Source organism: Eucalyptus grandis, chromosome 4 (genome assembly GCF_016545825.1).
Source record: "Eucalyptus grandis isolate ANBG69807.140 chromosome 4, ASM1654582v1, whole genome shotgun sequence".
Classification (NCBI taxonomy): Eukaryota; Viridiplantae; Streptophyta; class Magnoliopsida; order Myrtales; family Myrtaceae; genus Eucalyptus; species Eucalyptus grandis.
Window position 1 is genome coordinate 20,177,209 of NC_052615.1, and position 27,103 is coordinate 20,204,311.

The 27,103-nt window shown below is 36.6% G+C and overlaps 2 protein-coding genes across 4 annotated transcripts; one reads left to right on the forward strand and one right to left on the reverse strand.

Moving 5' to 3' along the window:
• Positions 1–1,575: 1,575 nt before the first annotated feature.
• LOC104428175 (ankyrin repeat-containing protein BDA1) lies at positions 1,576–6,356 on the reverse strand. Its single transcript, XM_039311762.1, has 3 exons — positions 5,698–6,356; positions 3,795–3,908; positions 1,576–2,443 (listed from the first exon to the last, which is right to left on the reverse strand). Exons 1-3 carry the CDS (start codon positions 6,322–6,324, stop codon positions 1,718–1,720), a joined length of 1,467 nt encoding a protein of 488 aa, XP_039167696.1. The 5' UTR covers positions 6,325–6,356; the 3' UTR covers positions 1,576–1,717.
• A 16,078-nt stretch (positions 6,357–22,434) lies between these two features.
• On the forward strand, positions 22,435–26,104 carry LOC104428139 (serine/threonine-protein kinase D6PKL2). 3 transcript variants are annotated; one of them, XM_010041125.3, is made up of 3 exons: positions 22,435–22,633; positions 23,355–24,483; positions 25,019–26,104. In XM_010041125.3, exons 2-3 carry the CDS (start codon positions 23,516–23,518, stop codon positions 25,893–25,895), a joined length of 1,845 nt encoding a protein of 614 aa, XP_010039427.1. In that variant the 5' UTR covers positions 22,435–22,633; positions 23,355–23,515; the 3' UTR covers positions 25,896–26,104. The 3 variants fall into 3 exon arrangements, with proteins under 3 accessions (XP_010039427.1, XP_010039426.1, XP_010039429.1); XM_010041124.3 differs by having other exon boundaries at positions 23,370–24,483; XM_010041127.3 differs by lacking the exon at positions 22,435–22,633 and adding an exon at positions 22,672–22,840 and having other exon boundaries at positions 23,370–24,483.
• Positions 26,105–27,103: the final 999 nt, after the last annotated feature.

A 27,103-nucleotide genomic window follows, 5' to 3' on the forward strand; every position in this document is an offset into this window, starting at 1 on the left:
TCTAGGTGGGGACAACGAAAGAGTGCCGTGAGAAAATTGAGCTGAGGGCCAACCATTCGATGAACCAATTTCAGCGGTCCAAGGTAATGGGATGTCCTGTTTATCCAAAGGCTTCATATTCGAGCGGAAAGGATTTCGAAGAGTTCGACGGGCATAAACAGTATGCTGGTCGCTACAAAAGGCGTGGATGTGATGGGTGAAATTATTATGACAGACCGAATGTCGACATGGTGGAGCCTGTCCTGGAGATCACCGCCAAGAATTGTGACCATTTCCATTGTCTCGGAGAGTTCCATGAATTCCCTGCAGGGTTCCTTATTTAATGGATTTTTTTAACCCTGAAAGGTTTTCTTGCAGATGTAGATCATCTTTTTCACTGCACGTATATTTCCACGAATCGACAAGCAAACCTCTTAGCTTGTAGATTGAAGGGAGACGCTTTTTATTTTTGTGGGACCAAGTGCAGGTTAAGGGGATAAAAGCAGGTGAAGCCCCGATTAGAACGTGACATAAAATGTGAAATCTGTTAAGGCGGCGATTTTCATGGATTGATGATCGAGCTGAGCAAGCCAAATTCATGTCATCCTCAATAACAACAACCAAAAAACATCTGACGCTTCTATAATTGTCGTCGATAAGGCTGTCGTTGAGCCTCAAGAACTAGAAGTGGAAGTTTTTGAATTCCATCTTTAAGAACTGGAGGATTTGGGGGATTTTGAGCTTGAGGAAAATCTAAGGGGAGTGTGTCTTCCATGACGATGGAGAGAAAATTTAAGAGAAAAGCCCCTCCCATGTTGATCTGAAATTTAAATACAAATGAGGTTTGGGCGGAGAAATTGGTAGCGATAGAAAATGGAAAGATGGACAGAAGAACAAAGTTTGATTTCATTATGACAGGCAATTCGAAAAATCAATTGATGGATCGATCATGCAAGTTTGGTTGCGATCTTTTCTTAAAGGGTGAAATTTTGATTGACTCCGTAGATATGGTTACAAATCCAAGAGGATTTTAACACATGCTTTATTAGATAATCCAACATTTCAAAAACTTAAGATTGAGCTTTTATTTCTTATAAACGGAGAATGATGCCGGATGCCTTAAGTTTGGATTTACGTCTTTTACTTGATGAATTTAGTATAGTGAAATTTGATATTTCCTTCTTTGCGTAAGTTGGCTAAGGATATTTACCTACTATATAATGTATGAGTTTATTATTTCTATCATTTTAACATATCTAGATGAGTTGATATATATATATAGTAGATACCACAGGATTGAGTTGGTTTTTAAGGTTTAGCTCGGCTTTTGTTATATTCTCGGTTCTTTTTTCTCTGTTACTTTATCTAGTAATAACCCTTAGGGAGGTTGCAACTGTATTAGCTTGTTATGTTTTACAGAATCATGCAGTTTGCCTCTTTCTATAAATAAAAAACCTAAATGCATTTTGTGCGTGTACACTTCGGGCATTCATGTTTGCGAGTTGCAACTCAGTGCTTTTTGTTTCCACTGCATCGAAGTTGAATAAGGAAAATAAAGCTATTCAAAGTCTCGGCTTCAAGCAAAGAATAAAGGCCTATTGGGATCAATTTATTAATAGATGAGTCCATTACAAGCAACAAATAAGAAAGAGTCTAGTTCTTGCCAACCTCAAGACTAGAAACATAGATTTTATTCCGCACGTGAGAAGAGTACTTTAGAGTAAATAATACTCGCCAACTATTTCCGATCCTTCAATTTGAGGAAGTTGCCGACGCGTCTCCCTGCGGCAAACTTTTGGAGTCGGATTTGGTATCTGTAGTAGGTCCTCGAAAGGACCAAGGTAACCACCACCACGAGAAGCAGAAAGCTCAAGTAAATGGCCCCTATGCGGCCTCCTACGACCTTATCGTGTCTCTGGAATTCGATCATAAGGGTAGCAAAGTAGGCAATACCAACTAATGTCGTTAGAAGGTAAGCCGACAGAGCGCGAGGCAATAGGGGAATAGCGGTGATCCAGATCGCGATGAGGGAGGCCATGAAAACCGTACTGTTGAGGACCATGAACTGGTAGAGTTTCGAGCCAGTCAGGATAGTGTTTCCGGCTTCGTGTGGTTTTTCAACAGCAATGGCGCTGGAATTGGCAGTAACGACAGTGGACTTGGCTGGATGATTTGGAGAGTTATCCCCCCAGTATCCTCCTGGAGGACTGAGTGCGGCTTGGTAAGTGGCAGTCGCAATTAAGGTGGCCACTCCAAAGACTATGTTTCGAGCGGATTCATCTCGGACGACGAACAAAAGCGTGAACCTCTCAAACATAGTTAATTCCTTGCTTAATAACTTTGATAGAGAGAGGCCGTGAGTAGGAGGTCCTGCACAGCGTAACAACTTCACAAGATTCCGGAAGATTTCCCTAGCCTTCTTCTTCACATTTATTTTGATATTCTCAATCAACATCTTTTTAATCTGGAAGAAATGCAAAGGGCACAAAATGAAGTGTATATCCCTTAAATTATAATTACTGCTTTTTCACTAGCTTTACTACTTAGAACAAACTCAGCTGATAACGTATAAGTTTGAGTAGCTAAGGACACCACAAATGATAACTTTCATATGACACTCATTTGAGAGACATAATTTTTTTTTTGTTCACTTATGTATCATAACTTCTAAAAAAATATTCATTTGAATGAGATCACTTTTAATTGACTACTTGAATGCCATGACTTTTAGAAAACGTTCACGGAAGTGTCAGAAATCCAATGAGGTAAGGCACTTATAGTGAGCATTTTTTTTTTAATTATGTTACTCAAGTGGTCGATTGAAAAGTTATATGATGCTCAAGTGATTGGGAAAAAAGAAGTTATATCACTCAAATTAGTAGGAAAAAAAAAAGTTTACTAAACCTTATCTATCAAATGCAATATTTTAACCTATGTAATGAAATCCCATATCTTTTGAAAAAGTGCGATTCGGTCATCTTACCCGAAATTATTTATGTGATAGTTAGGAATTGCCTTGTGAGTTGTAACATAGGTGAATTCACAAATGTGCTAACCCGATTGACTATGATTTTTCCTAAAAATTTAGGATTTGATCAAGTCAACTGAAAGGATTAAGAATCGATTTCGTTTTGCACAAAACTCCATTTGCTATGAGGAGAAAGACTTACCTTAGACACATGTGTTTATATCCTTTATGCATAAGATTCAACTAATCAAAGAGTAATTTTTTTGTCCACATGGTTGTGTCTTATTGTCCTTGTTGGCTTCCATTTCACTAGCTTCTATCTTGTACAATATGTTAAATGGACTGATTTCGAAAGGAGGAAAAAGATTTTGCTAATCAATAGGAAAAACAAAATATTGGAAAAGGATGAATTAAGTTACTACTGTGTAAGGTAGGAGTGTATCACAATGGAAAGAGTTGGAAGAGAAGTATTCATTCAAAACCATCCAACTTAGAGAGATTTAGAGCTCGCTAGAAACTAAGTCTTGTAGGGGTCTGAAGGGAAACGATTTTAAATTTACATTTTCTCGCCACTGTCTAAACTGTAAGTAAGGTGATCTTAATATCAGTCCCTTCTTTCCCTTTCAATTTTCCCATATCCTCCGACCAAAACAGTATTAGGCCAATCAAAATGAACTCAAATTAGAAGCATCACGAGCTTAAAATAGTTTTACCACTAGCAGCTTTAGAAATGAAACTACGGGCTTGTTTTGATAAATCTGAAAAAACAAGCCTAGGTAATCTTAGGCATTGAAAATAGAAGTAAAACATTGTTTGACAGAGAAAGGTCGCAAGTAGGAGATCTTACTACAGATCCTTCAATGCCTGACATCTTCCCATAATCTTGCAAGATTTCCCGAGCCGTCTTACCCTGTAAGTTCTTCACATCTAAATCGACAGATTCATGCAACGCCAATATGATCTGGAAGAAATGCAAAGGGAACAAAATGAAGTAAGTATCCCTTCAATTTCAATCACTGCTTAGTCACAAGCTTTGCTATTGTGCATAAAGTGAGCTCATGACACGCAAGTTTGAGTGATACTAGTGATGCAACGACTGATGTCCCATAGGAACGAGTTTATGAAACCTTATTTATCAAATGCAATCATTTCAACCCATGTAATGAAGCCCCAAATGTTTCAAAAAGTGCAATTTAGTCATCTTGCTCGAAATTATTACGTGATAACTAGGATATGCTTGTGTGAATTTTAACATGGGCAAATTCATAAAAGTGCTAACGCGATTGACTATGATGTTTCATGAAAGTTTAGGACTTGACCAAGTCAACTGAAAGGTTTCATGTTGTACATGAGTCCTTTTGCTATGAAGAGAACGATTACCATAGACGTGTGTTTATATCCTTTATGCATAAGATTTAACTAACGGGGAGTAATTTTCCCATCCACAAATTGATTATTTATATTGTATTGCATTGCCCTCGTTAGCCTCCATTTCACTAGCTTCCATCTCATAAAATATGTTCAACGGACTGATTTTGAAAGGAGGAAAGAGCCCTTGCTAATCAATAAGGAAAGACAAAATACTAGGAAAGGATGAATTAAAATACTTTTGAGGAAGGTAGATATGATGGAAAGAGTTGGAAGAGAAGCATTCATACAAAACCATCCAACTTAGAGAGATCTAGAGCTCACTAAAAACTGAGTTTTATGGGGGTCCAAGAGAAACGATTTTAATCGTACATTTTCTCGCCACTGTCTAAACTGCAAACAAGGTGATCTCTATATCGCTCCTTTTCTTCCCTTCCAATTTCTCTATATCCTCCAACCAAAACAAAGTCAGGCCAATCAAAATGATTACAAATTAGAAGCATCACGAGCTTAAAAGAGTTTTACCAGTAGCAGCTTTTGAAATGAAACTATGGGATTGTTTTGATAAATCTGAAAAACAAGCGCTAGCATGGGTAATCTTAGGCTTTGAAAATAGAAGGAAAAAATTGTTTGATAATAGCTAAAAATACATCACTGAATATCCTTAATTCTTGCCAAACATGGAAATGTGATTACTATTGATAGGTTTTAACAATATAATTGTGAAGATTTTAATTTCTATTCACTACACGGATCACTAGTTTAAGTTAGTATTTTGACTATATTGAGTCTTTTAAGTCAAATACTGATTATCTTACAAGTTTAATATCATTCAGTGTTAAATTTTCTGTCCAGCGCTAAATGGGTTTTCATAGAGGCTCATATGTGACTATTAAATTAAACAAAATAATAAAACGTAACCTACTTACTAATAGTATCACTATCTTAATATGAGTATCTGCCTTTTTTATTTTTTTTTATTTAAAAAAAGTACTTCTTGATCTAATTTTTCCAACCCATCTGAATGGCATAAAAAAATTTATCATACATTTTATGGAGTAATTTGAAGAGATATAAAATGATTAGAGTAATCATCAAGTAAACAAGAATAGATCCACATGCGAAAATTGGATTCAATATGAGAGTGGAGCCTACACTCTCGTGTTGTCCACCCCTCCTAATCCCTTTGCTTCTCTCCATAAAAAACAAATAAACAAACGAGGCGACCCCGTTCAAATCTCCCCTCTCTGAATGTTTCTGACATCATGTATTTTCAACTCCTAGTATTTTATTATCATAACATTTGTTCCGAGACTAGAGATTGTCGAATTCAAGGATCAAAGAATAAAAGCACGAACAACCAAGAAATCGATGAACTATACCTCTTTTTGCGGCTCTCCAGATACAGCAATGTGCATGACGGTGTTACCATCTTCGTCTTTCCAATTCAAAATTTCTGTCAAATAGACTCGTTTAAGCCATCCAAACAAAACCTTGAATGCTTTGAGATTGTGGTTCTTAACGGCAATGTGAACCGCAGTCTCACATCGGCTCGTTAAGTCTTCAATAGATGATTTGCAAGCACAAAGGAATTCAGCTAGAAGCTCTAGCTCCTCGTCTCCCTCTTTTTCGGCAACATAATGCAAAGGGGTAATCCTGCCTCGTCCGTAGACTTGGATCAACTCGGGGTCAAAGTTCATCAGTGCCCTCACAGTTTGGTATTGTCCATGTTGCAAAGCCAAGTGCATGGGGCTATAACCCTCCGGATTCAGCATCCGAGCAAATGGAGGCGACAAGGTGGCCAACTCCATGGCCACCTGGGTTTTTCCAGCAGCTGCAGCAAAATGTAGAGGAGTATTTAGGAAGGGGTCCTTAGACACGCGATCTAAGGGCACTCGCTCCTCCACAATTAAGTTATGTAGCTCATCAACATCATCATTTGCTATTGCTTGATAAAGCTGAGACTCCCCAGCCTCTTTTTCTTCTTTCTCGAGCAGACCCCTGGTCATCGTGTTAATAGGGAAATGTAGGAGCAAAAGAGGGGGTTTGTTGGGTGAAAGTGGCGAACTTGCAAAATAATATATTATATAGTGCCACGGTCAAGGAATATTTACTTAGCCGTGTCAACAAGTGTACAGGTGGGCCCAATGGTAGATCGGGGGTGAGTGGGGCCCAACATTTCTTTGACAGCTCAGATTCTCAGGAAATCGTCAGACTTGTAATTTTACGCTTGTCTCTTGCTTTCTCACTTTATGGTATTTCGCTTTTTGTTGTGTTTTGTAAGAATTGCATGACGCGATTTACCGAGAAGGAAAAACTCTACTATGTCATGGCCCGTATATTAAAGTCAAGCTATAAAGTATTGAATGGTATACATTTTTTTCTAAAATCCGGATCAAACATTTAATACTATGGTGCCTCCGATGAATTTTATCTAGAAATGTTTTTTGATGGAATGTTATTTATATTGGTGATATGTAAGGCGGCATGTTATATTGTGGTTTTGGTTTGATGCTCATAGTCAACCTACATATTTAGACATGATGTGATGTATATGTGTATGGACCGATTCTACTTCGGGGCTTAATTATAGCTAAAGCGGAGACTTAATTAGAGCAAAATATGATTTTTGTACCTTATCGCCTGGCAAAGCGTGACCGTGAAGTCTTCTTGACATGAGCATAAGATGAGGTTGACATATGCTGGCTATGTGATATTACATTGTTTATGATATGATGCATGTCTTATAATTTTTTGGAATATATGCAATGCTTGTAAAATAAGTAAACGCAAAGCATACTCGTTTCTAAAGCTGCATTATTCTTAACTTGATCTCATAGGAATGGTGATTTTGTGTTCTTTTTTTTTTTCCTTTTTTCATGTAAATAAAAAGCTAATAAAGTTGGAAGCAAAATAAATGGTGTCACTTCCTTCCCATCAAACCCTCAAAATCATTTCAAGGTAATGGAAAATCAGTCACACCTTACTTGTTATTGCTGATCCCAAACTAAAGTAGATAATTTGCAGAATTTAATCATACATTTGAGGTATTAATAGCACTGGACTTGCTTCCTCCTTTATTTGAACAAGTACACTTATTAACCTACAAGATTTGATGAGATCGCTATCAACTATTGTAAAAATTCTATCACCCCCTCACGCTTCATCTGATCTTTTTGCCTTGTACTAAACGTGGGAAAATTTAATTGGGTAGGTAAATAAGGACCGAAAAGATTTAAACTCAGAACCCTTTACTCTAATTCTATATGAAATTTGGTAAGACCACTACCAACTGTTCTAAAAACTTAAACTATTATATCGATACATGGTTTAATATTTAAATATTCTATCAAACCGTAAGAACAAAATTATCTCCTCAAGCTCAAGACCTCACATCAGTTCTTGCTTCAATTCAATATATGCAGGCAAGCTCTCTACTCATTTCTAAAACAGTTATCCAATGAAGATTTCGAGTTTCGAATTTAACATTGAATTAGCTCAAAAATAAAGCTCGTTAGATCATGTATGCATCCAGACCAAAAAAATCATGGGTGCATGACAAATTTGACAATTTATTAATAACTGTGAATTAATGGCGGAATCTTCATCATTACTCCTTTCTAATGAAGTTGGCAATTGAGCTTTCCATAATCATATATCAGATGGCTTCACTTATGTTTAATCTCAAAACCTTTTAACTCAAAAGTTCCAAGAATGCTCTCGTGAATAATAACTATGTATTGCAAAACCGTAACGCGAAATTAGTTCACATGGCTACTAGTTTATTTTGACAAGGGTTAGATATTTAAGCTAAAATAGCTAGTTTCCAATAAGAGTTTATAATTTAAGCTCCATATATAAATGTTAGTAAGTCGTTAAGAAAACTAGTAATTTTGAAATATATTGGTAATTTTGTATAAGAATTGGTAAATATAACCCAATGATAAGTTCGGAAATACATGTTGTGAACTATTGGAACAACTAGTAATTATGTGGTTATCAATAAACGTCGAGTAAACTCTAATAATAGTTAGCAATTGACAAAAGAATAGCCTAAGTGCCAAAACTTGGTACGAGAAGATAATTAAATGTCAAAAGTTAGGAAAATAACACTTAAGTGCCACTTTAAAAAAAAAAAAATGGGACACCTGAGTATCAAGTCCGACGAACCCCGTCGAAAATACTACATAGCAATTTTTTATTAAAATTGCTTGCCTATGTAGCTCGCCATTTGGAGAGTTGACTCAACAAAAAAACACTAAAACGACGTCGTTTTGGCGCAAATTTGAATTTTAATATAAATATTAATTAAATTAAATTTAAAACAAAATTTAAAGAAAAAATTGATTGTAGGACGCCAGGGCTTAGCCTTCACCGCCTTCCCCCACCATTGCCGATAGGGCTTGGTGACCCAGCCAACCAATGTTGAGGGCCTACAAGCCTTTGCCTAGATCTGGGGTGAGGGCTCACAAGCCCTCACTACCATTCGACAAAGGTCACTGGCCCTTGGCCAGGGCCTGCCAACCTCAACCGACCTTTCCCCCACCATCGCCGGCCCTTCCTAGCGACAACGGGCTGGCAATAGTGAAGAGGCGACAACAAGGGCTAAGCTCTCACCTTCTACCTCTTCCTCCTTTTTTTTTTAAAAGAAAAATAGTATTTGTTTTGCCTCTTATTTTAATTTTTTTTTAAATATTAATTAAACTAAATTTAAAACTAAATTTAAATTATTTAAAAAAAATAAAAGATGGAGATTGTAGGCAACCAGCATGGAGCCCTCACCACCATCTCCTCCCCACCATTCCCAAGAAGGGCTGGTGACGTTGAGGAGCCCTTGTCGACTGCGATCTCCATCATCTTTTTGAAAAAAAAAAATAGTTTGAAATTTAATTTAATTAATATTTACATCAATTATTTTCCATGTCAACAACAAATGACGTTGTTTTTGCACTGTCACGTCAGTGTGTAAAATGATGTTATTTTATACTTGCCTCTCTAGAAAATTGCCACATCAGCATTTTGGCAAAGTTTTCTCGCTTTTGGCACTTAACTAATCCATTTGGCTCTAATCTTAGCACTTAAGTGTCACTTTCTTAACTTTGGCACTTAAGTGTCCCCCCGTGTCAAGTTTTGACGCTCCAAAGGTCCGGGTCTCATTAGTAATTTCATATAATACTTAGTAACATTATCCGTCGGTAAGCTACGCATATAAATATTGGTAAATATTGCAACAATTGGTAATTACGAATCGAAGAAAAGTAAATAGGTGACTCAAACATTAAGCTAGAATTAGTTGGTGATTTAATGGGAGAAAAATGGGCAAGTCAGTTAAATTAAGGTTGGTAATTTTGAATAAAAGTTAGTACCATTACGAATCTTGGAAGTATATATTAGAAAGTCCAATCCATAAATTTAAGCTGATATGGGATAGTATTTCTACACCCCTCTCATGCATAAGCCTAACGTTGACATTTGGGTTTGAACACACATATACAAAAGGGATAGTGTGGTTTCATATTTAAATATTTCAACATTCCTCGTCACGAATAGACTAGGATTTCCTACTCCGATACCATGTAAGATTTTTGGAAGTACTATCAATTATTCTAAAAGTTTAAGTTGATAAATAGAGGGGGGACTGCATGAATATAGAGAACATATAGTTTCCATTGTTAAGCGATTTCAAATTATATTTCAACACTCCGTCTCATGTGCAAGTATTGATACTTAAAAAAAAAAAATCCGTCAGTAACTTAATAATATGTTACTAGCTAAATAAGCATGCATATAAACGATTTGTGAAAAGAAGAATAATGTCTCTCTTTGTTTTCTAAAAGTCAAAATTGCGATGACTACTTGGAAGACCAAAAAACAAATTGCTGGCAGTCGATTAAAGGAAAAAAAAAAAAAACAAAGAAAAAGCAAAGTTCTAATGCTGACAAAGATTATTGAGCATGAAAAAGTAATATCCAAATTGTGATGACTACTCTAGGTTTAAAATTATCTCGGCCTTGTCACTACTATGTGATTCATAAAACAAGGATTAAAACTAAACTTGAGACATATGTTACCTTAAACCTATTTTTTGATCATTGATGCTACAGGGCTGGCAATTTCTGACACAAATTAATATGTTTATGCACAATTATAAGGCGAACTCAAAAGCAACACGAATTGACATGGATTTATTATATGCGAGTTTTATAGCATGGTCAATAAAAATATAGGTGTTTTTCAATTGCACGACTTAACATGATTATAAATCCAATCAAACCACGTGAATTTGAGTTGCCAATTCTTGTGAAAAATATTATAAGCATTTATAGCAAATAAAAAGTAGTTTATGTGATGATATTTTTAAATAAATATTTTTCCATATACTACATATAGAGTAACATATACCTACAAATGGAAATGCTCTATGTCATTTACTAGACGACCTTCTTCTATTCTCTTGTTTTTCTTTTTTTTTTTCTTTTTCTCTTTTGGGTGTTTGTCTTGCTATAAGTTAACTTCTTTTTGTATTTTCACTTTGCTATCACATGGAAAACGTTTGTATTATCATGTCTTTATCCCGTTCTTTGTCGGGGTAAAAAGGAGAATTCTTGGAGACGAAAAGTCCTTTGCATCCTTGACTAGTTAATAACTTAATAGTATCTTCAATCTTGATTACTGGTGATATAAAGGAGGAAGCAATTCTTCTTTTATGTTTGAAAAACGTTTATGAATTTTTATTTAATCGATCAATCCTTCAAAATTACGAGATAAAGTCACGACTTATATTTATCTTCTAGATAGGTTAATACTTTACTACAATGCTATTGCTGTTCAAAATTATTGTCCCTTTTCTATTGTATACCTATTAGATCACTAAGCAAACACTTAGCGTAGACTTTCTCAAATCCATATCAATCACAACTTTGAGATTTTTAATTTAATTAAACATTCAAATCAATTCATTTTGAAGTCACCACTAATTTATTATTGGTCAATTAAAAGTCTAAATTGTGGGAGAATATTTTACTTTGTGAATTAGAGATTCATTGATATAGAAACTTGATTACACTAGACAAATCTAATGCCATTTCAGTACGTTCTTTTTCTTTTAAAAAAAATATTTTGCAGGCAGTATGAGTTAATTTTAATTCTAAACCACTATCATGTGATGGATGATTATGTAGGTATGCATACTGACACTCAATAATCAAAGCGATAAATAAATTACCTAAGGAAATATAAAACCCCGATGCTCTAAACAATAGAAAAGCTTCATTAAATCCGCCATATCAAGTGTTTTGCAAAATGTTAACTTAAGACCAAATAATGTATGCATGACCTAAACATGATTTCTAAATGCAATGTCAATTAATTCTTTTTTGTTTTTCTTTTCATGATAGGCAATATAAATAAGCATGAAATGTCATTACTAATTAATCCTATCTTGACAATTTGATTATTAAAACATTGACATTAAGACATGTAACTCTCTAGATGGGGCGCAACATGCAACATGAATTTTATCTAATTAATAAATTTATTCTACTATTAAATGTGATCTATATGAGACAAGGATGCAGTATTATTTAAGCTTTTCTTTATGAGTTAAAATAAGAAATTGCAGAAACTTACATGATGGCTTTGACAAATTAGGAAATAATATTTATTAAATCTTTAAGATGCAATAAATAAAGTTTATACTTTCTTAAATTGCTATCTAATTCCTAATGCACATAGGATATAAATTTATAAATAAGGCAACATCCGTAAAAGGAGTGAATGGAAGCATACTTATCTCTTAAGCTGCATTATTCTTTGCTTGATCTAACAGGAATGGTGATTTTGCTCACCGCTCCCTGTCAATTTCCTTTTTTCCTCTTTTTTATTTCTCCATTTAAAGTAAAGAGCGAATAAAGCTGAAAGCAAAATAAATAAAGGGGGTAAAAAAAAAGAAAGAAGAAGTTACAGTGCCCCTTCCCTATCAATGACCCATCGTATCTTTCTTAGGTAATTGAAAAGCATTCATGCCTTACTTGTAATTAGGGGTGATCGATTCTCAAGTGGATAGTTTCTAGAGTTGGAATATGAAACCTACCATGATATAATCGATTCCAATTTTTGGACCTCGGAACCTACCCTATTTGCCTAAAACCGGTTCTAGAACATACTTGCTTTTCCGATTCATTTCTAGGGTCTATCCAAGAACCAATGTTTTTCCTTTTTTTGATTCATTTTTTACAGCAAAATCATATGAGGTTATGAGTAATAAAAGATTCAAAGTAAAAAATGAACGGAAATCCCTATCCGCCAAAAATAACGCATAGTCATATATAATTATAAAAGATAAAAAATTCAAACACACAACATAAATTTAAATTATAAAACTACATTCCCCATTCATCTATAAAAATATAGTAGAAGAGGAAAGGTTGGCGAGGAGTTCCCAAGAGGATAAAAGATAGAGTGCTGATGTTAGCATTTAGGTAAAAAAAAATTAGGGTTTTGGCATTTAGCTTATAAAATTGGTTTCAAAATAGCGCGGTTTGGTCCAGTGCCTAGATGGATATTCACTTGGAACCTATTCCCGGATATAGTCCTAGATCAGTTCCAACTATATCTGATTCCCAAATCTATTTTTCAAGCGATCTGATCCGGTTATAGGGTAGAACCGATCCGATTGCATACCTCTATTTGTAACTGATCCCAAACTACAAAATACAATTTGCAAAATTTAATAATACATTTGAGGAGTTAATAGCAATGGACCTGCTTCCTCCTTTATTTGAAACTAGTCCACTTATAAACCTAAGCACACCATTTTGTCTAGAGCTATTACCTTGCATTGGTTCTATGATTCGATTCAATGCATGGAGGTGAGTTCTCTACTTGTTACTATAACGATTTAATAAATGAATATTTTGAGTTTCAAGCTTAGTATCAAATTAGCTTGGAAAGTAAAGCTCTTTAAATCATGGATGCACGACAAAATTTGACAATTTATTTAAGGATATATGCATTGAAAGTTCTACAACTTATCATGAAAAATGCAGTTGTTTTATAAAACTTTTATAATGTGCAACTAAGTCGTAAAACTTGTCATGAAAGTACTATTGAGTTCTACAACTTTTAAATAGTGCAATCAAATTCTAAAATTTATCAAATTAGTTCAATCAAGTCCTTTCATTAATTGCACATTTTGAAAATTTTAAACTCAATTACTCTTCCATGACAAAATTTAGTACTTTCAGTGCACTTATCATATTTATTTATAAACTAGTGAGTCCATCAGTGATGATTTCTTCATTGTTTGCTTCCCTTCAATGTCATTGACAGTTAACATTGCTCTAACTCATTTCTAGATCTCCTGCTATGGATTCTTAGCCTGTCAATGGCTATATCCTACCATCCACCGGTCATCGGTCGATGCAATTGTGCGAAATGACTTGCTATCGATCATCCAATGATCCTTATGAGTATGTCACCTTCCAAGAAGTTTACATTGATGACAGACCGACCATGGTACCTTCAAATCCTCCTAAGCACCTTGTTATACTTCTCTTGCTCTTTGCCTATCAAGATCCCCATCCTCATGATCCAATCCATCTTCAGTGAACTCACAAAGACCATCAATATTATCACAATTTTCCTAAAATTATCACCACATCATTACGAAGAACATCTGCACTTGTCACGAAGATCATTAAGAATTGTTTTGGAATCATCACCACATCAAGGTTTGTTCTGGAATCATCAAAATACCATAGGGATGTTTTCCCAACAAAGAGTATTAAGAACTGTCATCCAAGAATGACAAGGTCATAAAACTCATTTCTTATGATTAATTCTTGTGGGTTCGGGTTTAATCTAAAATTGGGAACACTTATGAGTGAATGTGTATCAAATGATTTTAATATTTTCTTTGATGATTATAATAAAACCATCTTTTTGATATCTCCCTGTGTAGTAGACACATCACCAAACCACGTAAATCCACTATAATCAAGTTTTTTTTTTATGCAATCTATTTCTTACTCACATAATTTTTTGCAGTTTTGTCCAAATTGACTTGGATTTCTAGACTCCCAACGATTTTGACCATTTATTATTCATACACGATTCTATCATATCATACTTTCGTGATAGGTAATGATATATAGCAATGGACTAAGGTTTATTTGGTATTTTTGAGTTCTATCTTCTTACATCCAACCTTTTGTTTGGTGGTAAGTCACTTGAAAGGTCGCTTTTGAAGACTAGATGTTAAAAGCAAAATTGATGATGTTGAATTTATATAATATCTATTTTTACATGCGACCTTATGTTTCCTGATAGTTCTATTTATTATTTCAGCCCATTGTTTTCTTTTTACACTGGATTTCCAATGTTGATTCTATCATTGTAAACACTTTTCTAGCATGTATCAACCTTAGTCGCGTATGATTCATCAACTCATGTAATATGCATATTTTCAATGACTAAAAATAATTTGAGGGCTTTACCAAAAAAAAATAATTTGAGGGAATCACTTTAAAGACCTCTAATTTGATACGTCAAGAAACACTAGCAGAGTAAAACTTGCTGTTTAATTAGGATACTTTGACTAATTTCAGTACTAATTTACCGATGTTTATAGCCATTGCAGTGGTTCATGTGCAACCCAAAGTAACAACAAGAAACTTAAACTAGCAAAATTCGATGTTCATATGCAATCAATGTGAATTGCTTATGTTATCATCATAAAAAACCTGGTTGAATCCGTTTGGTCAAGTTCTTCATTGGATCCTTGTGGGTTCTCTAGCTAAGGCTTGTCTTTACTTTATAGGCAACATGGCCGACCATTCTTGGACTGACTCTGTCGGGCAACGCATAAACAGGCCCAGTATCAATTTCTGGGCCATGGAGTCAATGTTCATGGCAAAAGATTGTGCTCGGCCCATGAGAGAGCTCATTCCGTCCATGCCCAATTGAACAAGTCATTGCTCTCGTAGATTCACCTGCCGTCTTTCATGGATTAGTATTAGATCCACCGCATCGCATGACGACTTCCGAGCAAGCCCATTGGTGGCAAAATGGGCGTCTCATGCAATCAACGACGCTTATCACAAGCCTACTGCAAAGAATTCTCAATGTGAAAACATAAAGACAAAGGGCTGATCTTTGAATAGGAAAAAAAGTGGATTTGCAGGGACTCAAATGAATTGGCTTATTCGAAAGAAAGCCTTGTTCTTTGGAAGATCTATCTCGTGTCTAGGTTCAATCTCGTGCAAAATCTTATCTTCTAATACGCAAATACATGTCTAAATATCTTCATAATCTTTAGTTTGATCTGTCTTGTATATGTCAATTTAGAATAAATAGGTCAAAGTCAAATGTAAATTATTATTTTCCACGAAATTGGACAATTTTGAGACTCGTGCCATACCATTTTTTTTTTTTTTTTTTTTTTGCAGTGTTAAATACAGTGTTTGAGGGTTGTAATTTCTCGATTTTATTTTTCTTTGGGCTTTGATTCAACAGTTGCACAAACAACTATAGTTCGAGAGGGGGGCCATTGGTTTGAACCCTGTCACTCGGTGCAAGTAGAAGATTTTGCACAAATGGAAGCATAAATAGATATAGAGTTTCAATGGAGGGATTTTAGTTTTGACTTTTTGCTTTAGTCCAAATTTAGCAATGGATGCAACTTGACTTTTTTCTGATCTTGAATGCCGAAAACTTCATGCACGTAATAATTTCCATATTTTCCCAATATTTGCATAATATTTTAAATATGGAGCAGAAAGTGAAAAAATTACTCTTCACTATTCATAAGTCCCAACAAAAACCAAAAGCAGAGCGGACATACACAAAGCAGGAATCATAGTTTGATCGAAACTTGGGTGGAAGAACTGTTGGGAAGCACAGTAGAAACTTGATACTTTCACTTGAGAAAATTGCTAAGATGATCTTAGTTCAAACCCATCAACATATCTAGTTGAACCCACATTCACTAAGGAATTTAAACTAAGGAGTAATGGACTAACTAAAATATATTAAGTACTTCATATCACACCATTTTTTTTTATTGTGGGACTTTTTAAACATGACTTACATGTACATATCAACAAGTAGAACCAAAGGAAATGAGACTTTGATCTTAATCCACTTACTCCTATTATGTTAATCTTATTCACTGCTATTGGAATCTTGGTTTTTTCCATAGTGAAAATTATTTCTTATGTACAAATTTTGATGAACCAAGAGGATAAGCTAAATATGAAGATTCATCTCACGCATCAACTAATAAATTTTGATGTGTTCGCTTGTCTACATGTGGGACTAATTTGTCGCATGCGCGTGGCTACCCGTTATTGAAAAATTACCACAAATTGATCTGAAGGTTTAGATTTTGCATATATATATTAGGCCTTTTTTCTTTAACCAGGACTCTCGCACGTATGCTCTCATTTTGAAGAAAAAAAATGACCCTTCAAAGCTGGGCAAGTCTCACTGAGAAGTAGCTTAAAATCTATTAATCATAATGGATATAGCACTGACAAATCTTGACGTCTAAATGATATAGCACCCGTGTATTTTAACTGCACCAAACATATTAATTCTAAAAATTACAAAAAAAGATATCCAAGAACATCATACCGTACTTGCAGCAAAAAAGTGACTCATGGTCATTGTTGACCTAAGAAAGTTATATGCTACTTCCATTAGTTTGTAGAGAGAGAGAGACAGAGAGGACCACACAGCAATAAAGCCAAGATCTGAAAAGCTCTTTTAAAAATGAAGTGAAATATAGATAGCATGTGGAGCTCGCTGCTCTATGCATGGAGCTGTGTGTGGATATATTTTGTTTTCTAGCATGTATTCGAGATATTCGACTGGCCTTCATGTAAAAAAAAAAAAAAAAAAAAAAAAAATCATCAGACCATCTATTACCAATTGACCTATGAACTGAAAAAGGGGGTGCATGTGGAACCACATGCGAAAGGCTTCCTTTCTCTTCTTTCCTTTTTTCCTAATGCTCTAAAGGCCCGAGAATTATAAAGCCTAAGGGATGACAGGAGACTGAAAATGAGTTCTCCATATCAAGGCAAGGCCAAGAGCGCTTGTTCCTCCATGGACCATTTACCCCACGAACAGCCCTAGCCTTTATAATATGGCGAGGGGTATATACAGTATATGTATCTGCAGGTGCAAATGCTCCATGTCGTTTACCCGACAGGCTCCTTCTTCTATTCTCTTCTTTTTGTGGTGTTTGTCTTGCTACCTGTCAGCTCCTTTTTGTATTTTCACTTTGCTATGTTATATATATAAATATGTATATATATTACCATGTCTTTATTCCGTTCTTTGTCTGGGAAAGAACAGAGAAAAAAAAAGGAGAATCCTTGGAGACGCAAAAAGCAATCTACTTTACATCCTTGACTAATAAATAGCATCTTCAATCTTGATTACTGGCAAAACTCAGGGGCTAAGGATATAATACTGGGGGTTCCCGTCAAGACCATCTCTAGGCTTTATTATTGATAACTAGCAAAAAGACAACATAAAGACCTTAGGCAAAGCCAACTTGGTTTTGTTTCTAGGGGGCACCACATGAAAATTACTTAAATCGAGACGATAGAAATAGATTTAGTATGGCATAAGAAAGTTAATCTATGATAGCAGTAAAGCCAACTCGTATTTATCTATATGAGCACCGTATGAAAATCACTTAAATCGAGATGATAGAAATAGATTTAGTTTGGCGCACGAAAGTTGATTTAGGATAATAGTTAATTATATGATAAATTGAATGCTCACAGCTTATTTAATTTCATTTTTTTCCTTCTTATTTTTTGGAATAATTAATAAACTTTACAAATATTTAAAAAGAGAGAGAGAGAGAGAGACATATAAAGGGGTTTGTCTGCTGATTCCACCGGACTACTTTTCCATATTCAGCTTTCCCAAACCAAGAAAGCATTTTCTATATCCGTGTCCACAAGTATCATGGTCCATGCCCAAGGCATTTCCGAGAGAGATTCCTTAGATCATCGTTAGATATCTACAACTCCGAGGAAGATTTAAATTGTTTGTCTTTTTTCTTTATGCTGCTTTTTGTTAAATCATACTCGCGTGGATAAATCTTGAACAGACGATCCCACCGAATAATTATTTTTTGAGTTTGATGGACAAAAATTCTCTCTTAGTCCGAAGTTTCATAGGTTATATTTGGATATATCTCCGTCGATATGAAAAGTATAACGAGCTACTTATGAATAGACATGAAGAAAAGTCAAATTAAAAGGTTCGTCGATGGGGAAGTGACATATGTTAGGTGGAGGAAAGAATAATAGATATTCGTGGACTTGCATGTGAGTCACCTAGCTCGATTAGGAAATGTTTAGAGTCGTTGCCAATCAAATTTGATTTCAAACTCAAGTCGATCGGGCACCTAAACTTAGAACTAGTACAAAGCACCTAGAGGCTCCAAGATTGACCCTAATGACAATTGAGGACCACAGATTTGTATGATGAGGTACTTCACGGGGTACATGGACATGCCAAATGATCATTTAATTTTGTGACATTTGCTTGGTATAACCTAGCACAAGTGCCAGATCGGGGTGAAAGCTTAAATAGGAGAATTATCAAAAAGTCTAAAACCTATTATAATTATATCAATTTTTTAAAATTTTTTTTTTTTTTTGGCCAATTGAATCATAATAAATCTTTTAAGTTTGTACCGATTTAGTCTATCCAACCAATTTTAGTAGGAAGTCACTAATGTGAACGCTAGTTGTCCTATGTGGCGTTGGCCAACGCTAACGTTAATAATTTTTTTATTTTATTTTTAGAATGTTGTTATTCTTCTCTTTCCTTTCTCTATCTTTTTTTCTTCTTCTTCTTCTTCTTCCCTTCCTTCTTCCTCTAACTAGTCATCGAATCTCGGCAATTGGCAAGAGGCTAGGGTCGACAAGGTTGGCTTGGCCAAATCTGGCAAGGGCTTGCCTAGCCATGGCAAGGCTAACCTTGCCGTCTCTAGGAGAGGCTTAGCCTCAAAGACAGCGATGTTAGCCTTGCTAGCCCTCACCTCTAGCCAATTACCAGACCTCAACAACTGGCTGAAGGAAAAAGGAAGGGAAGAAAGGGGGGAAAACAAAGGGAAAGGAAAAGATAAGGAAAAAAAAATGAAAAAAATGAAAAAACATAAAAATAATTTTAAAATGTCCATGCTAGTCATGTCCACAACATGCAAGATAATTGGCGTCTATGTTAAAGATTTCTAGTCAAAGTTGACCAAATAGGCTAAATTGATATGAATGCAAAAGGTTTAGGACTCAATTGAACCAAAAAAAAAAGTGACTCAATTGAAAAAAAAAGGTTTATAAATAAATTGACATAATTGTAATAGGTTTAAGACAATTTTGGTAATTTCCCCAAGAATATAACCACCACTAAAAATTAGACATGAGAGAAGAGGGGGTGTATTAGAGTCAGCTTTTTCATCTACTGTGTAATTGGAATGAGTAGTAGATGCACATTCGATCACCCATTAGAAAAGCTCGACCTAATTCAACCCCTCTTTCTCCCTCTTGCGCGTTTATTATGTGCTGGTATGCAAAAGCTAGCCTAATACCAATTGATCATTACACCATGAAAAAAAATCTAAGGTAGATTAAAGAAAGGAAGTATGAATGCAACATTAAAAATAAGTTTTTCTACCGTAATTAGAGCTTTATAATAGGAGAGTTAGATGATAGAGAAATTATTTTTTGCAGTTCCTAGCATTCGCCAGACTAAACAATCCAATAAGTGGCCTGCACGTTCTAAGCACAATTTATTGGCCAGAGCTCTTAGAGCCATTTAAAGTGAGATGCATTTTTATTTATTAATAGAAGAACTTTCGATAGAAACTAGATGTGCGTCGGAGAAGATGCATGGTCAAGATTACGCAAAAAGGTCCAACATGGGTTGCCGCTAAATTGAGCTTTGCATGTACTTGAATAGCGACCTAAAGTTGGATAGCGACCTAAACCAACAAAATTTGTACTAGACACAACTGAAAGCGAACGATAACAGTGCATGCGGGGAGTAGGAAATCTGTGATGACCGAACCTGTCAATCCAATGTAAGGACTTCACCCTCATGGAACGTGTTGAAGTTTAAAATCCGCGGGTGAAGGCGGATAGATGCTGACTCGATTGGACATGATAGGTATAATATTTGCATATTGGAATCGACATTAAAAAATTGATCTCGATATTATATCATACAAGAAAGTGCATAGAGTTGCAGGTGTAATTTGAAGTAATTTATGAGAAACGATTGCGAACATTGCACTTAACCAGATGCATATGTCAATGCCCCATTTTCGCCATTTTGCCGAATTTCACTACTGATGCAGCTTGATCAAGAGAGTTAGGTAACGAAGTTCCCCACTGGACCACCGCCAAGTAAACCTTATAAGAACCAGTCAAAAGTATTAAGTGGAAAACCTAACAATGTGAAGCCAAAAATCAATGTTATTCTTGTGTTGATTGACAAAGACATGCACGCAGCATGTTGAATGATTGCCGCTTCTTGCTTTGATGAAAGGGATGTCTGTTGTTGAACTGCAAAAGGAAACGAAAGTACTCAACTAGTTAACCAAATTGCATAAAATATTTCTCACTATATCAAAGTGTAATGTATATACTTAAATACTTCATATCCATGAAAAAAGAAACGATGGGAAAATAAGTAGAGCCAATTATTCAGAATTTTCGGGGGACAAGCTAATAAATTATTTCGGAGACTGAATTTTTTAGTGGTGCAAGAGTCTTACGTTGTCCCCATCACGACAATGCATGCCTAGCCTTCTAATCTTTTGGGACCCGAGAAAATGGTGGTATTGCAACTATGCATTTATTAGCGAATTAAAGGGCAATTTTTTCTGCTCGTGGACAACCTTAAATGGGAAAAACCCCACCTTGGATTAATGCAATTAAAACTTTCCCATCTGGTTCCAATCTGTGATAGTGGACCACCTCATACATCTTTGCATATGGGCCTAGGGCAAAGTTAGGCAATAACAACCCTAGAACTAGCTGGCGTATTGTATTTTGGAAAGTCTGGATCTAGCAACAAATTTTTATCAATCGCTTCTTTTATTTTATTCTTGTTTTGGGATAGCACTAGTGTCTTGAGTCCTGATCAAACCTATTTTATTGTTTATTTTTTAGTTTTATCTATGTATCTAGCTATTTCATTTGGTTATTGTTTTGGACCTTTTCATCCAGATTTCAATAGTTCTTCTAGAATTGATCTCAGTATTAAACCAAAGGACTTTGTAAAGCCTCTCAGACTCTCTCTTCACGGATGCTAAATTTATCAGGTACTTAATAGCGGCGACACATGATGATTCATTTCATCAACAGGTATAGCAAAACATCGGTAAGGAAAAGAAATATTCGCCTATCTTATTTAAGGCAAACTTTCTTGTTACCAACAATAGATTTTAGTTTACAAGGAACTTAAGGTTTCAATCACTAAATATGTGATGATATTATACATAGATTAATTTCCCAATAAATATTTCTCAAATGAATGAACTCAACCTCAATCAATTGAATATCAAGTCGACGTTAATTCGCTATTCAATATATAACTACTTTGAATACATTATAATTTGATCATGGAACCAAATGTGCCATTTAAAGGATACCGAATGTACCATTTTAAGGATACATGGATACACTTTCCATGTCAATGATACTTGGCTCGGAATTACTCCATCCACGCGTATTGGATAATCCCACACGAATGAAGTGGTTAGTGCAAAATTCAAAATTTTAAAAATGCCTATATGGACGCGAAAAGTCGCCAATAGAGAAAGGTGGACTAGTTACTTTTGTAAACATAAATTGCCAAGAAAAACGAGGATAACAAATTGAGAAATAAGCGAGAAAAGAAAAAGGCAAATGGGCAAGCAAATTCACCTGGAAAGAAGGTTCTATGGCCAAAGTGCAGGGGGAAGTGCCATGGCATGGACAGACAGGTGAGACCACAGGGCCTGTTTAACCATCAGGACCCTCCTCTCGTTTGGGGACAAAACACCCCCCATTGAAATTATTGAATTCACAAAAAAGCTCACTTTAGAGCTTTGCATTGACCTCTCTCTCTCTCTCTCTCTCTCCTACCTTGGCCAAAATTACTTCTCCGCCAGTCCCATTTTTTCAGCACTGTCTGAAGCTTTCCCTTTCTCTCTCTCTCTCTCTCTCTCTACCCCAGCATTATCCGGAGTCATTCACTCCCTCTTTCCCTGCTGAATGCGTTCAGTCAAGTCATGATCCTTCAATTCAGGTACTGTTTCGGTCTTCCATCCTTCTCTCTTCTCCATTTATGAGCGTTTTCCCTTTCTGGGTTTTGCTCCCGTTCGCCTTCTAGGGTAGGTTTTAGCATCTGGGTCGCCTTCAGATTCGGGATCTGTGCTGTGGTTCCGCTTAAATTTGCAGTCTTGAGATCCAGATCTGATTTTCTTCCACTGTTGTTTGATCGTATGCTTATGTGGTGAGGCTTCCAATCTCAACTTGAGTTGTTTGTAGATTAATCAAGAACTGAACGAGCTTGCATGATCTTTTGGAGCTGACTATTAGCTCGTGCCTTTACCTTGTAGTGGTCCTTGAAGTCTTTTGCTTTACTTTTATTTTGCCTTCTTTTTTTTTATCCTTTCGTATTCGCAATTTTGAGCTTCGAATTTCTCGGTCGAAATATTGTTCATGGCTCCTTTGGTTTCAGTAGCTGGAGACGAATCCCCTAGTCTCTTGAGTTATTGAGTAACGGATACTTGATTTTATTCGAGGTTTTTATACGGCTTTCTGCAACCCGGAATGTGATGTTAAGCACTACATTGTTGTGAAAGTCTACATTTTTGCTTCTGATTTATCTCAGGTGGAAGTTAATCGGTGCTTTTCAAAATCTGATCTTTATTTTTCTGTTTGGTATGTTCTTCTGTGCTGCCTGAAGTGTAGGAAAATATTTGAGTATGACAATGATGAGTTTCTGCTAATTTAATTTAACATAGTTGATATTTTCCCAGTGGAGAAATTTTCGCCACAACTGAAATTGGACCACAAATTATGTGGGTAAGCAGATGGAAGATGCAGTTCCATTGATGATGAGTCCCGCACCAGGGATATCTTCATTTTGATTTGTTTATAGATTCGGTGCTTTTGCTGAGTCCTTATGGCCTCAAAAACTACCTCGAGAACTTCCCCTAAGCAGCAAACCAAAGCAGCCGGTTTTGTCGCAGTACCGAGGAATGATCATAGCTTATCATCTTCACAAAACCTGAAGGCAAGCAAGCCCGAGCTCGTTAATCATGAAAAATCACCTAAATATCTGCAGAACCATTCGAAGAATGAGTCTGCAGAGCCTGCTGAGAAGAAAAGGTCATCTCGTCCAGATCAAAATGGCTCGGTTGAATCTCTGATCAGTAAAATGAATCTAAGCACTTCCTTGCCTAATCCAGAGCAAAAATCATACGAAGCGCATTCTGCTGCATCTGTTGAGAATGGAGGCTCAAGGGGGACCTCTGTTGATCAGAACAAGAAGACATCAGAACATGGAAGCATGAAGAATAGTTCTGTATCTGGCAAAGTTAGTGACGGCACCAGCAGCCTAGCAAAGACAAGCGGAAGTGGCAAGGTTATTGACCGTGTTGACTTTGTTGAGAGTGGGAAGAGCAGCATGTGTAGAGGGAGCACAAGCAGTGACATTAGTGATGAAAGCAGCTGCAGCAGTTTGAGTAGCAGCGTCAACAAGCCTCATAAAGCAAATGACTTGAGATGGGAAGCCATCCAAGCCGTTCGATCGAGGGATGGGGTCTTGGGTTTGAGCCATTTCAGACTGCTAAAGCGGTTAGGTTGCGGGGATATTGGCAGTGTATATCTGTCAGAGTTGAGTGGAACCAAGTGTTACTTTGCGATGAAGGTTATGGACAAGGCATCTTTAGCTAGTCGCAAAAAGTTGCTCCGAGCTCAAACGGAGAGAGAAATATTGCAGTGTCTGGACCATCCCTTCCTCCCGACTCTGTATACGCATTTTGAGACTGATAAGTTCTCATGTTTGGTCATGGAGTTTTGTCCTGGAGGAGACTTGCACACTCTTAGACAGAGGCAACCTGGGAAATATTTCCCTGAGCAGGCAGTAAAGTACGACTTCATCCTTGATGCTCTTTGATTAAAACTCATACATGTTTGGATTGAGATTTAACTAGTAAAATTTTCCTTTAGTGATTTCATTCTTGGTCGGGGGGCTTGGTGGGGAAGGCTGAGGTAGCTAGGCTTTTAGTTAAGTTGGTCTGCAGTGTCTTTTAAGCCGATGAATATGCTAATTTGTCAACTTTGCAGTAAGAGAGACTTTCTTGTTGTTTCATACTTCGTGTTAATCCCAGGTTACACATGGAGTGGTACACAACCTTTAATTTGACTAGCATGACATAGGCAGTCTACATTTCGGAAAGACGAATGAATTTAATGCTAGCTCAAATAGATCTTCCTAAAACCTAAATGTTTCTTTTGCCTTGTGAAACTTTTCAATGTAGCAAGATGGAGCTAGAAATCACAATGTAGTTATAAAAGATACATCTTCAACCATGCGACTTGCGTGAAATAGCTTTTTATATGGCACTTACATATGAAAAAATCTTAGAGTTGCCCCACATTACACTCTGATCTTTATTTGCAGATTTTATGTAGCTGAGGTGTTGCTGGCTCTAGAATACCTCCATATGCTTGGTATTGTTTACCGCGATCTTAAACCCGAGAATGTTCTTGTGAGGGATGATGGGCATATAATGCTATCGGACTTTGACCTTTCTCTTCGCTGCACTGTGAGTCCAACTCTTGTTAAGACATCAGCGCTCGACTCTGAACCTCTCAGAAAGAACCCTGTATATTGTGTCCAGCCAGCTTGCATTGAACCTTCTTGCATCCAGCCATCCTGTGCGGTTACCACCACGTGCTTCGGTCCTCGCCTGTTCTCCAGTAAGTCCAAGAAGGACCGGAAACCCAAAATAGAAACGGGGAACCAAGTCAGCCCATTGCCCGAGCTCATTGCTGAACCCACTGATGCCCGGTCAATGTCATTTGTTGGAACCCACGAGTACTTGGCGCCTGAAATTATTAAAGGAGAAGGTCATGGAAGTGCTGTAGATTGGTGGACCTTTGGGATATTTTTGTATGAGCTCTTGTTTGGTAAAACCCCTTTCAAAGGATCGGGAAACCGAGCCACGTTGTTCAATGTCGTGGGTCAGCCACTGCGATTTCCAGAGTCGCCTATGGTCAGTTTTGCAGCTAGAGATCTAATAAGAGGGTTGCTAGTGAAAGAACCGCAGAACAGATTGGCATATAAGCGAGGAGCGACAGAGATCAAGCAACACCCCTTCTTTGAAGGTGTGAACTGGGCGCTGATCCGCTGCGCCACACCCCCAGAGGTGCCGAAACCGGTCGACATAGAGCGAATACCAGTACCACTGACATCACCAAGCGAAAAGGCCGCTGTTGCCACCACTATCCCTGATAAGAAAGGTTCTGATAATTATCTTGAGTTCGATTTCTTTTAGTGTACTTGATGTTTAGGTACAATTTATATTCATAATTCGGGATATAGTTGTTTATCATCATCCTCTGGGGGGTTGTTAGGAGTGAATTTGATGAGTTTCCTTTGCTTGCAAGTTGTAAGAATAGATGGTAAGGAACTCTGTGTTTGTTTGTTGATGCACGTTAACAATGTCAAATGTGGATTATATCATCAGTTCGTAAAGTTCACCTCTCTCTCTCTCTCTCTCTCTCTCTACTGTAAAGATTGCTGATATGCCCCCGACTGTTTTATTGTCGGCATTTGGTCAGTACATATGCTGCAGCAGAAGTCATTCAAACTGTTCATAGACTGCCTCGAGTTCAATTTGGCTGGACGACTAACTTTTATGTGAAACGTCTTGATCCAAACAAGAGTTTCGAGGAAGCAGAGTCACTCTTTAGGCTTTAAGAACTTTGTGTGCTCCCTGCGAACCGTGCTGAGTTCGTGAGCTGTGCAAGCAAGTGCTTAATATCATGGATCTCCAGACGAAAGCAAGGAGCATCTTTTTGCCCTTCCTGAAACGAAGATGCCTAGATGAATCAGGCTGTGGGTATATGAGACAACACAATCTCAGATTGTGCACTTGATTCTTTTTGTGCTGGTCGAGTTGGTAAGCTGGCCAGCCCGACTCACCATCTATGCGTTGCTTGACCCGTGTAATGGTCTTGAGGTTTTTCATGCACAAAGAATCCTGTACGGTCCAAGAAGACCAACGCCTAGGGTTTATGCAACATTCTGGGATTGGGCACTATGGTAAATGAACCGAGGTCGTCCTCAGCATCAATGTTGGTAGTTGGTAGATAGCGAGATGCAATATGCACCACTAGATTGAAATGTAACTAACAGTTGTAATGAGAGATGTAATGAGTTGGTAGATAGCGAGATGCAATCTGCACCACTAGATTGAAATGTAACTAACAGTTGTGATGAGAGATGTAATGAGGGCACCACTACATCGAAAGGTAACTAACAGTTGTAATGAGAGTTGTAATGAGAGGGACTTTTAGATAAATAGGGTGCCATCCCTTATTTATATCTATCCAAATGCTTGTGTTATAGTAAACATTCTCTGTCAGAGCTTCTCTCTAAAAATGTTTTATGTGATCTCCACCTCTAGATCAAAAGGCAATTGACGGATGTAATGAGAGGGACTTTTAGATAAATAGGGTGCCATCCCTTATTTATATCCAT

Coding starts and splice junctions, on each gene's coding strand:
- LOC104428175 (XM_039311762.1), bottom strand. CDS start 6,324: ATGACCAGGGGTCTGCTCGAGAAAGAAGAAAAAGAGGCTGGGGAGTCT. Junction 3,909..5,697: donor CTGGAGAGCCGCAAAAAGAG/GTATAGTTCATC, acceptor CATTTCTTCCAG/ATCATATTGGCGTTGCATGA. Junction 2,444..3,794: donor CAGGCATTGAAGGATCTGTA/GTAAGATCTCCT, acceptor CATTTCTTCCAG/ATTAAAAAGATGTTGATTGA.
- LOC104428139 (XM_010041125.3), top strand. CDS start 23,516: ATGGCCTCAAAAACTACCTCGAGAACTTCCCCTAAGCAGCAAACCAAA. Junction 24,484..25,018: donor TTCCCTGAGCAGGCAGTAAA/GTACGACTTCAT, acceptor CTTTATTTGCAG/ATTTTATGTAGCTGAGGTGT.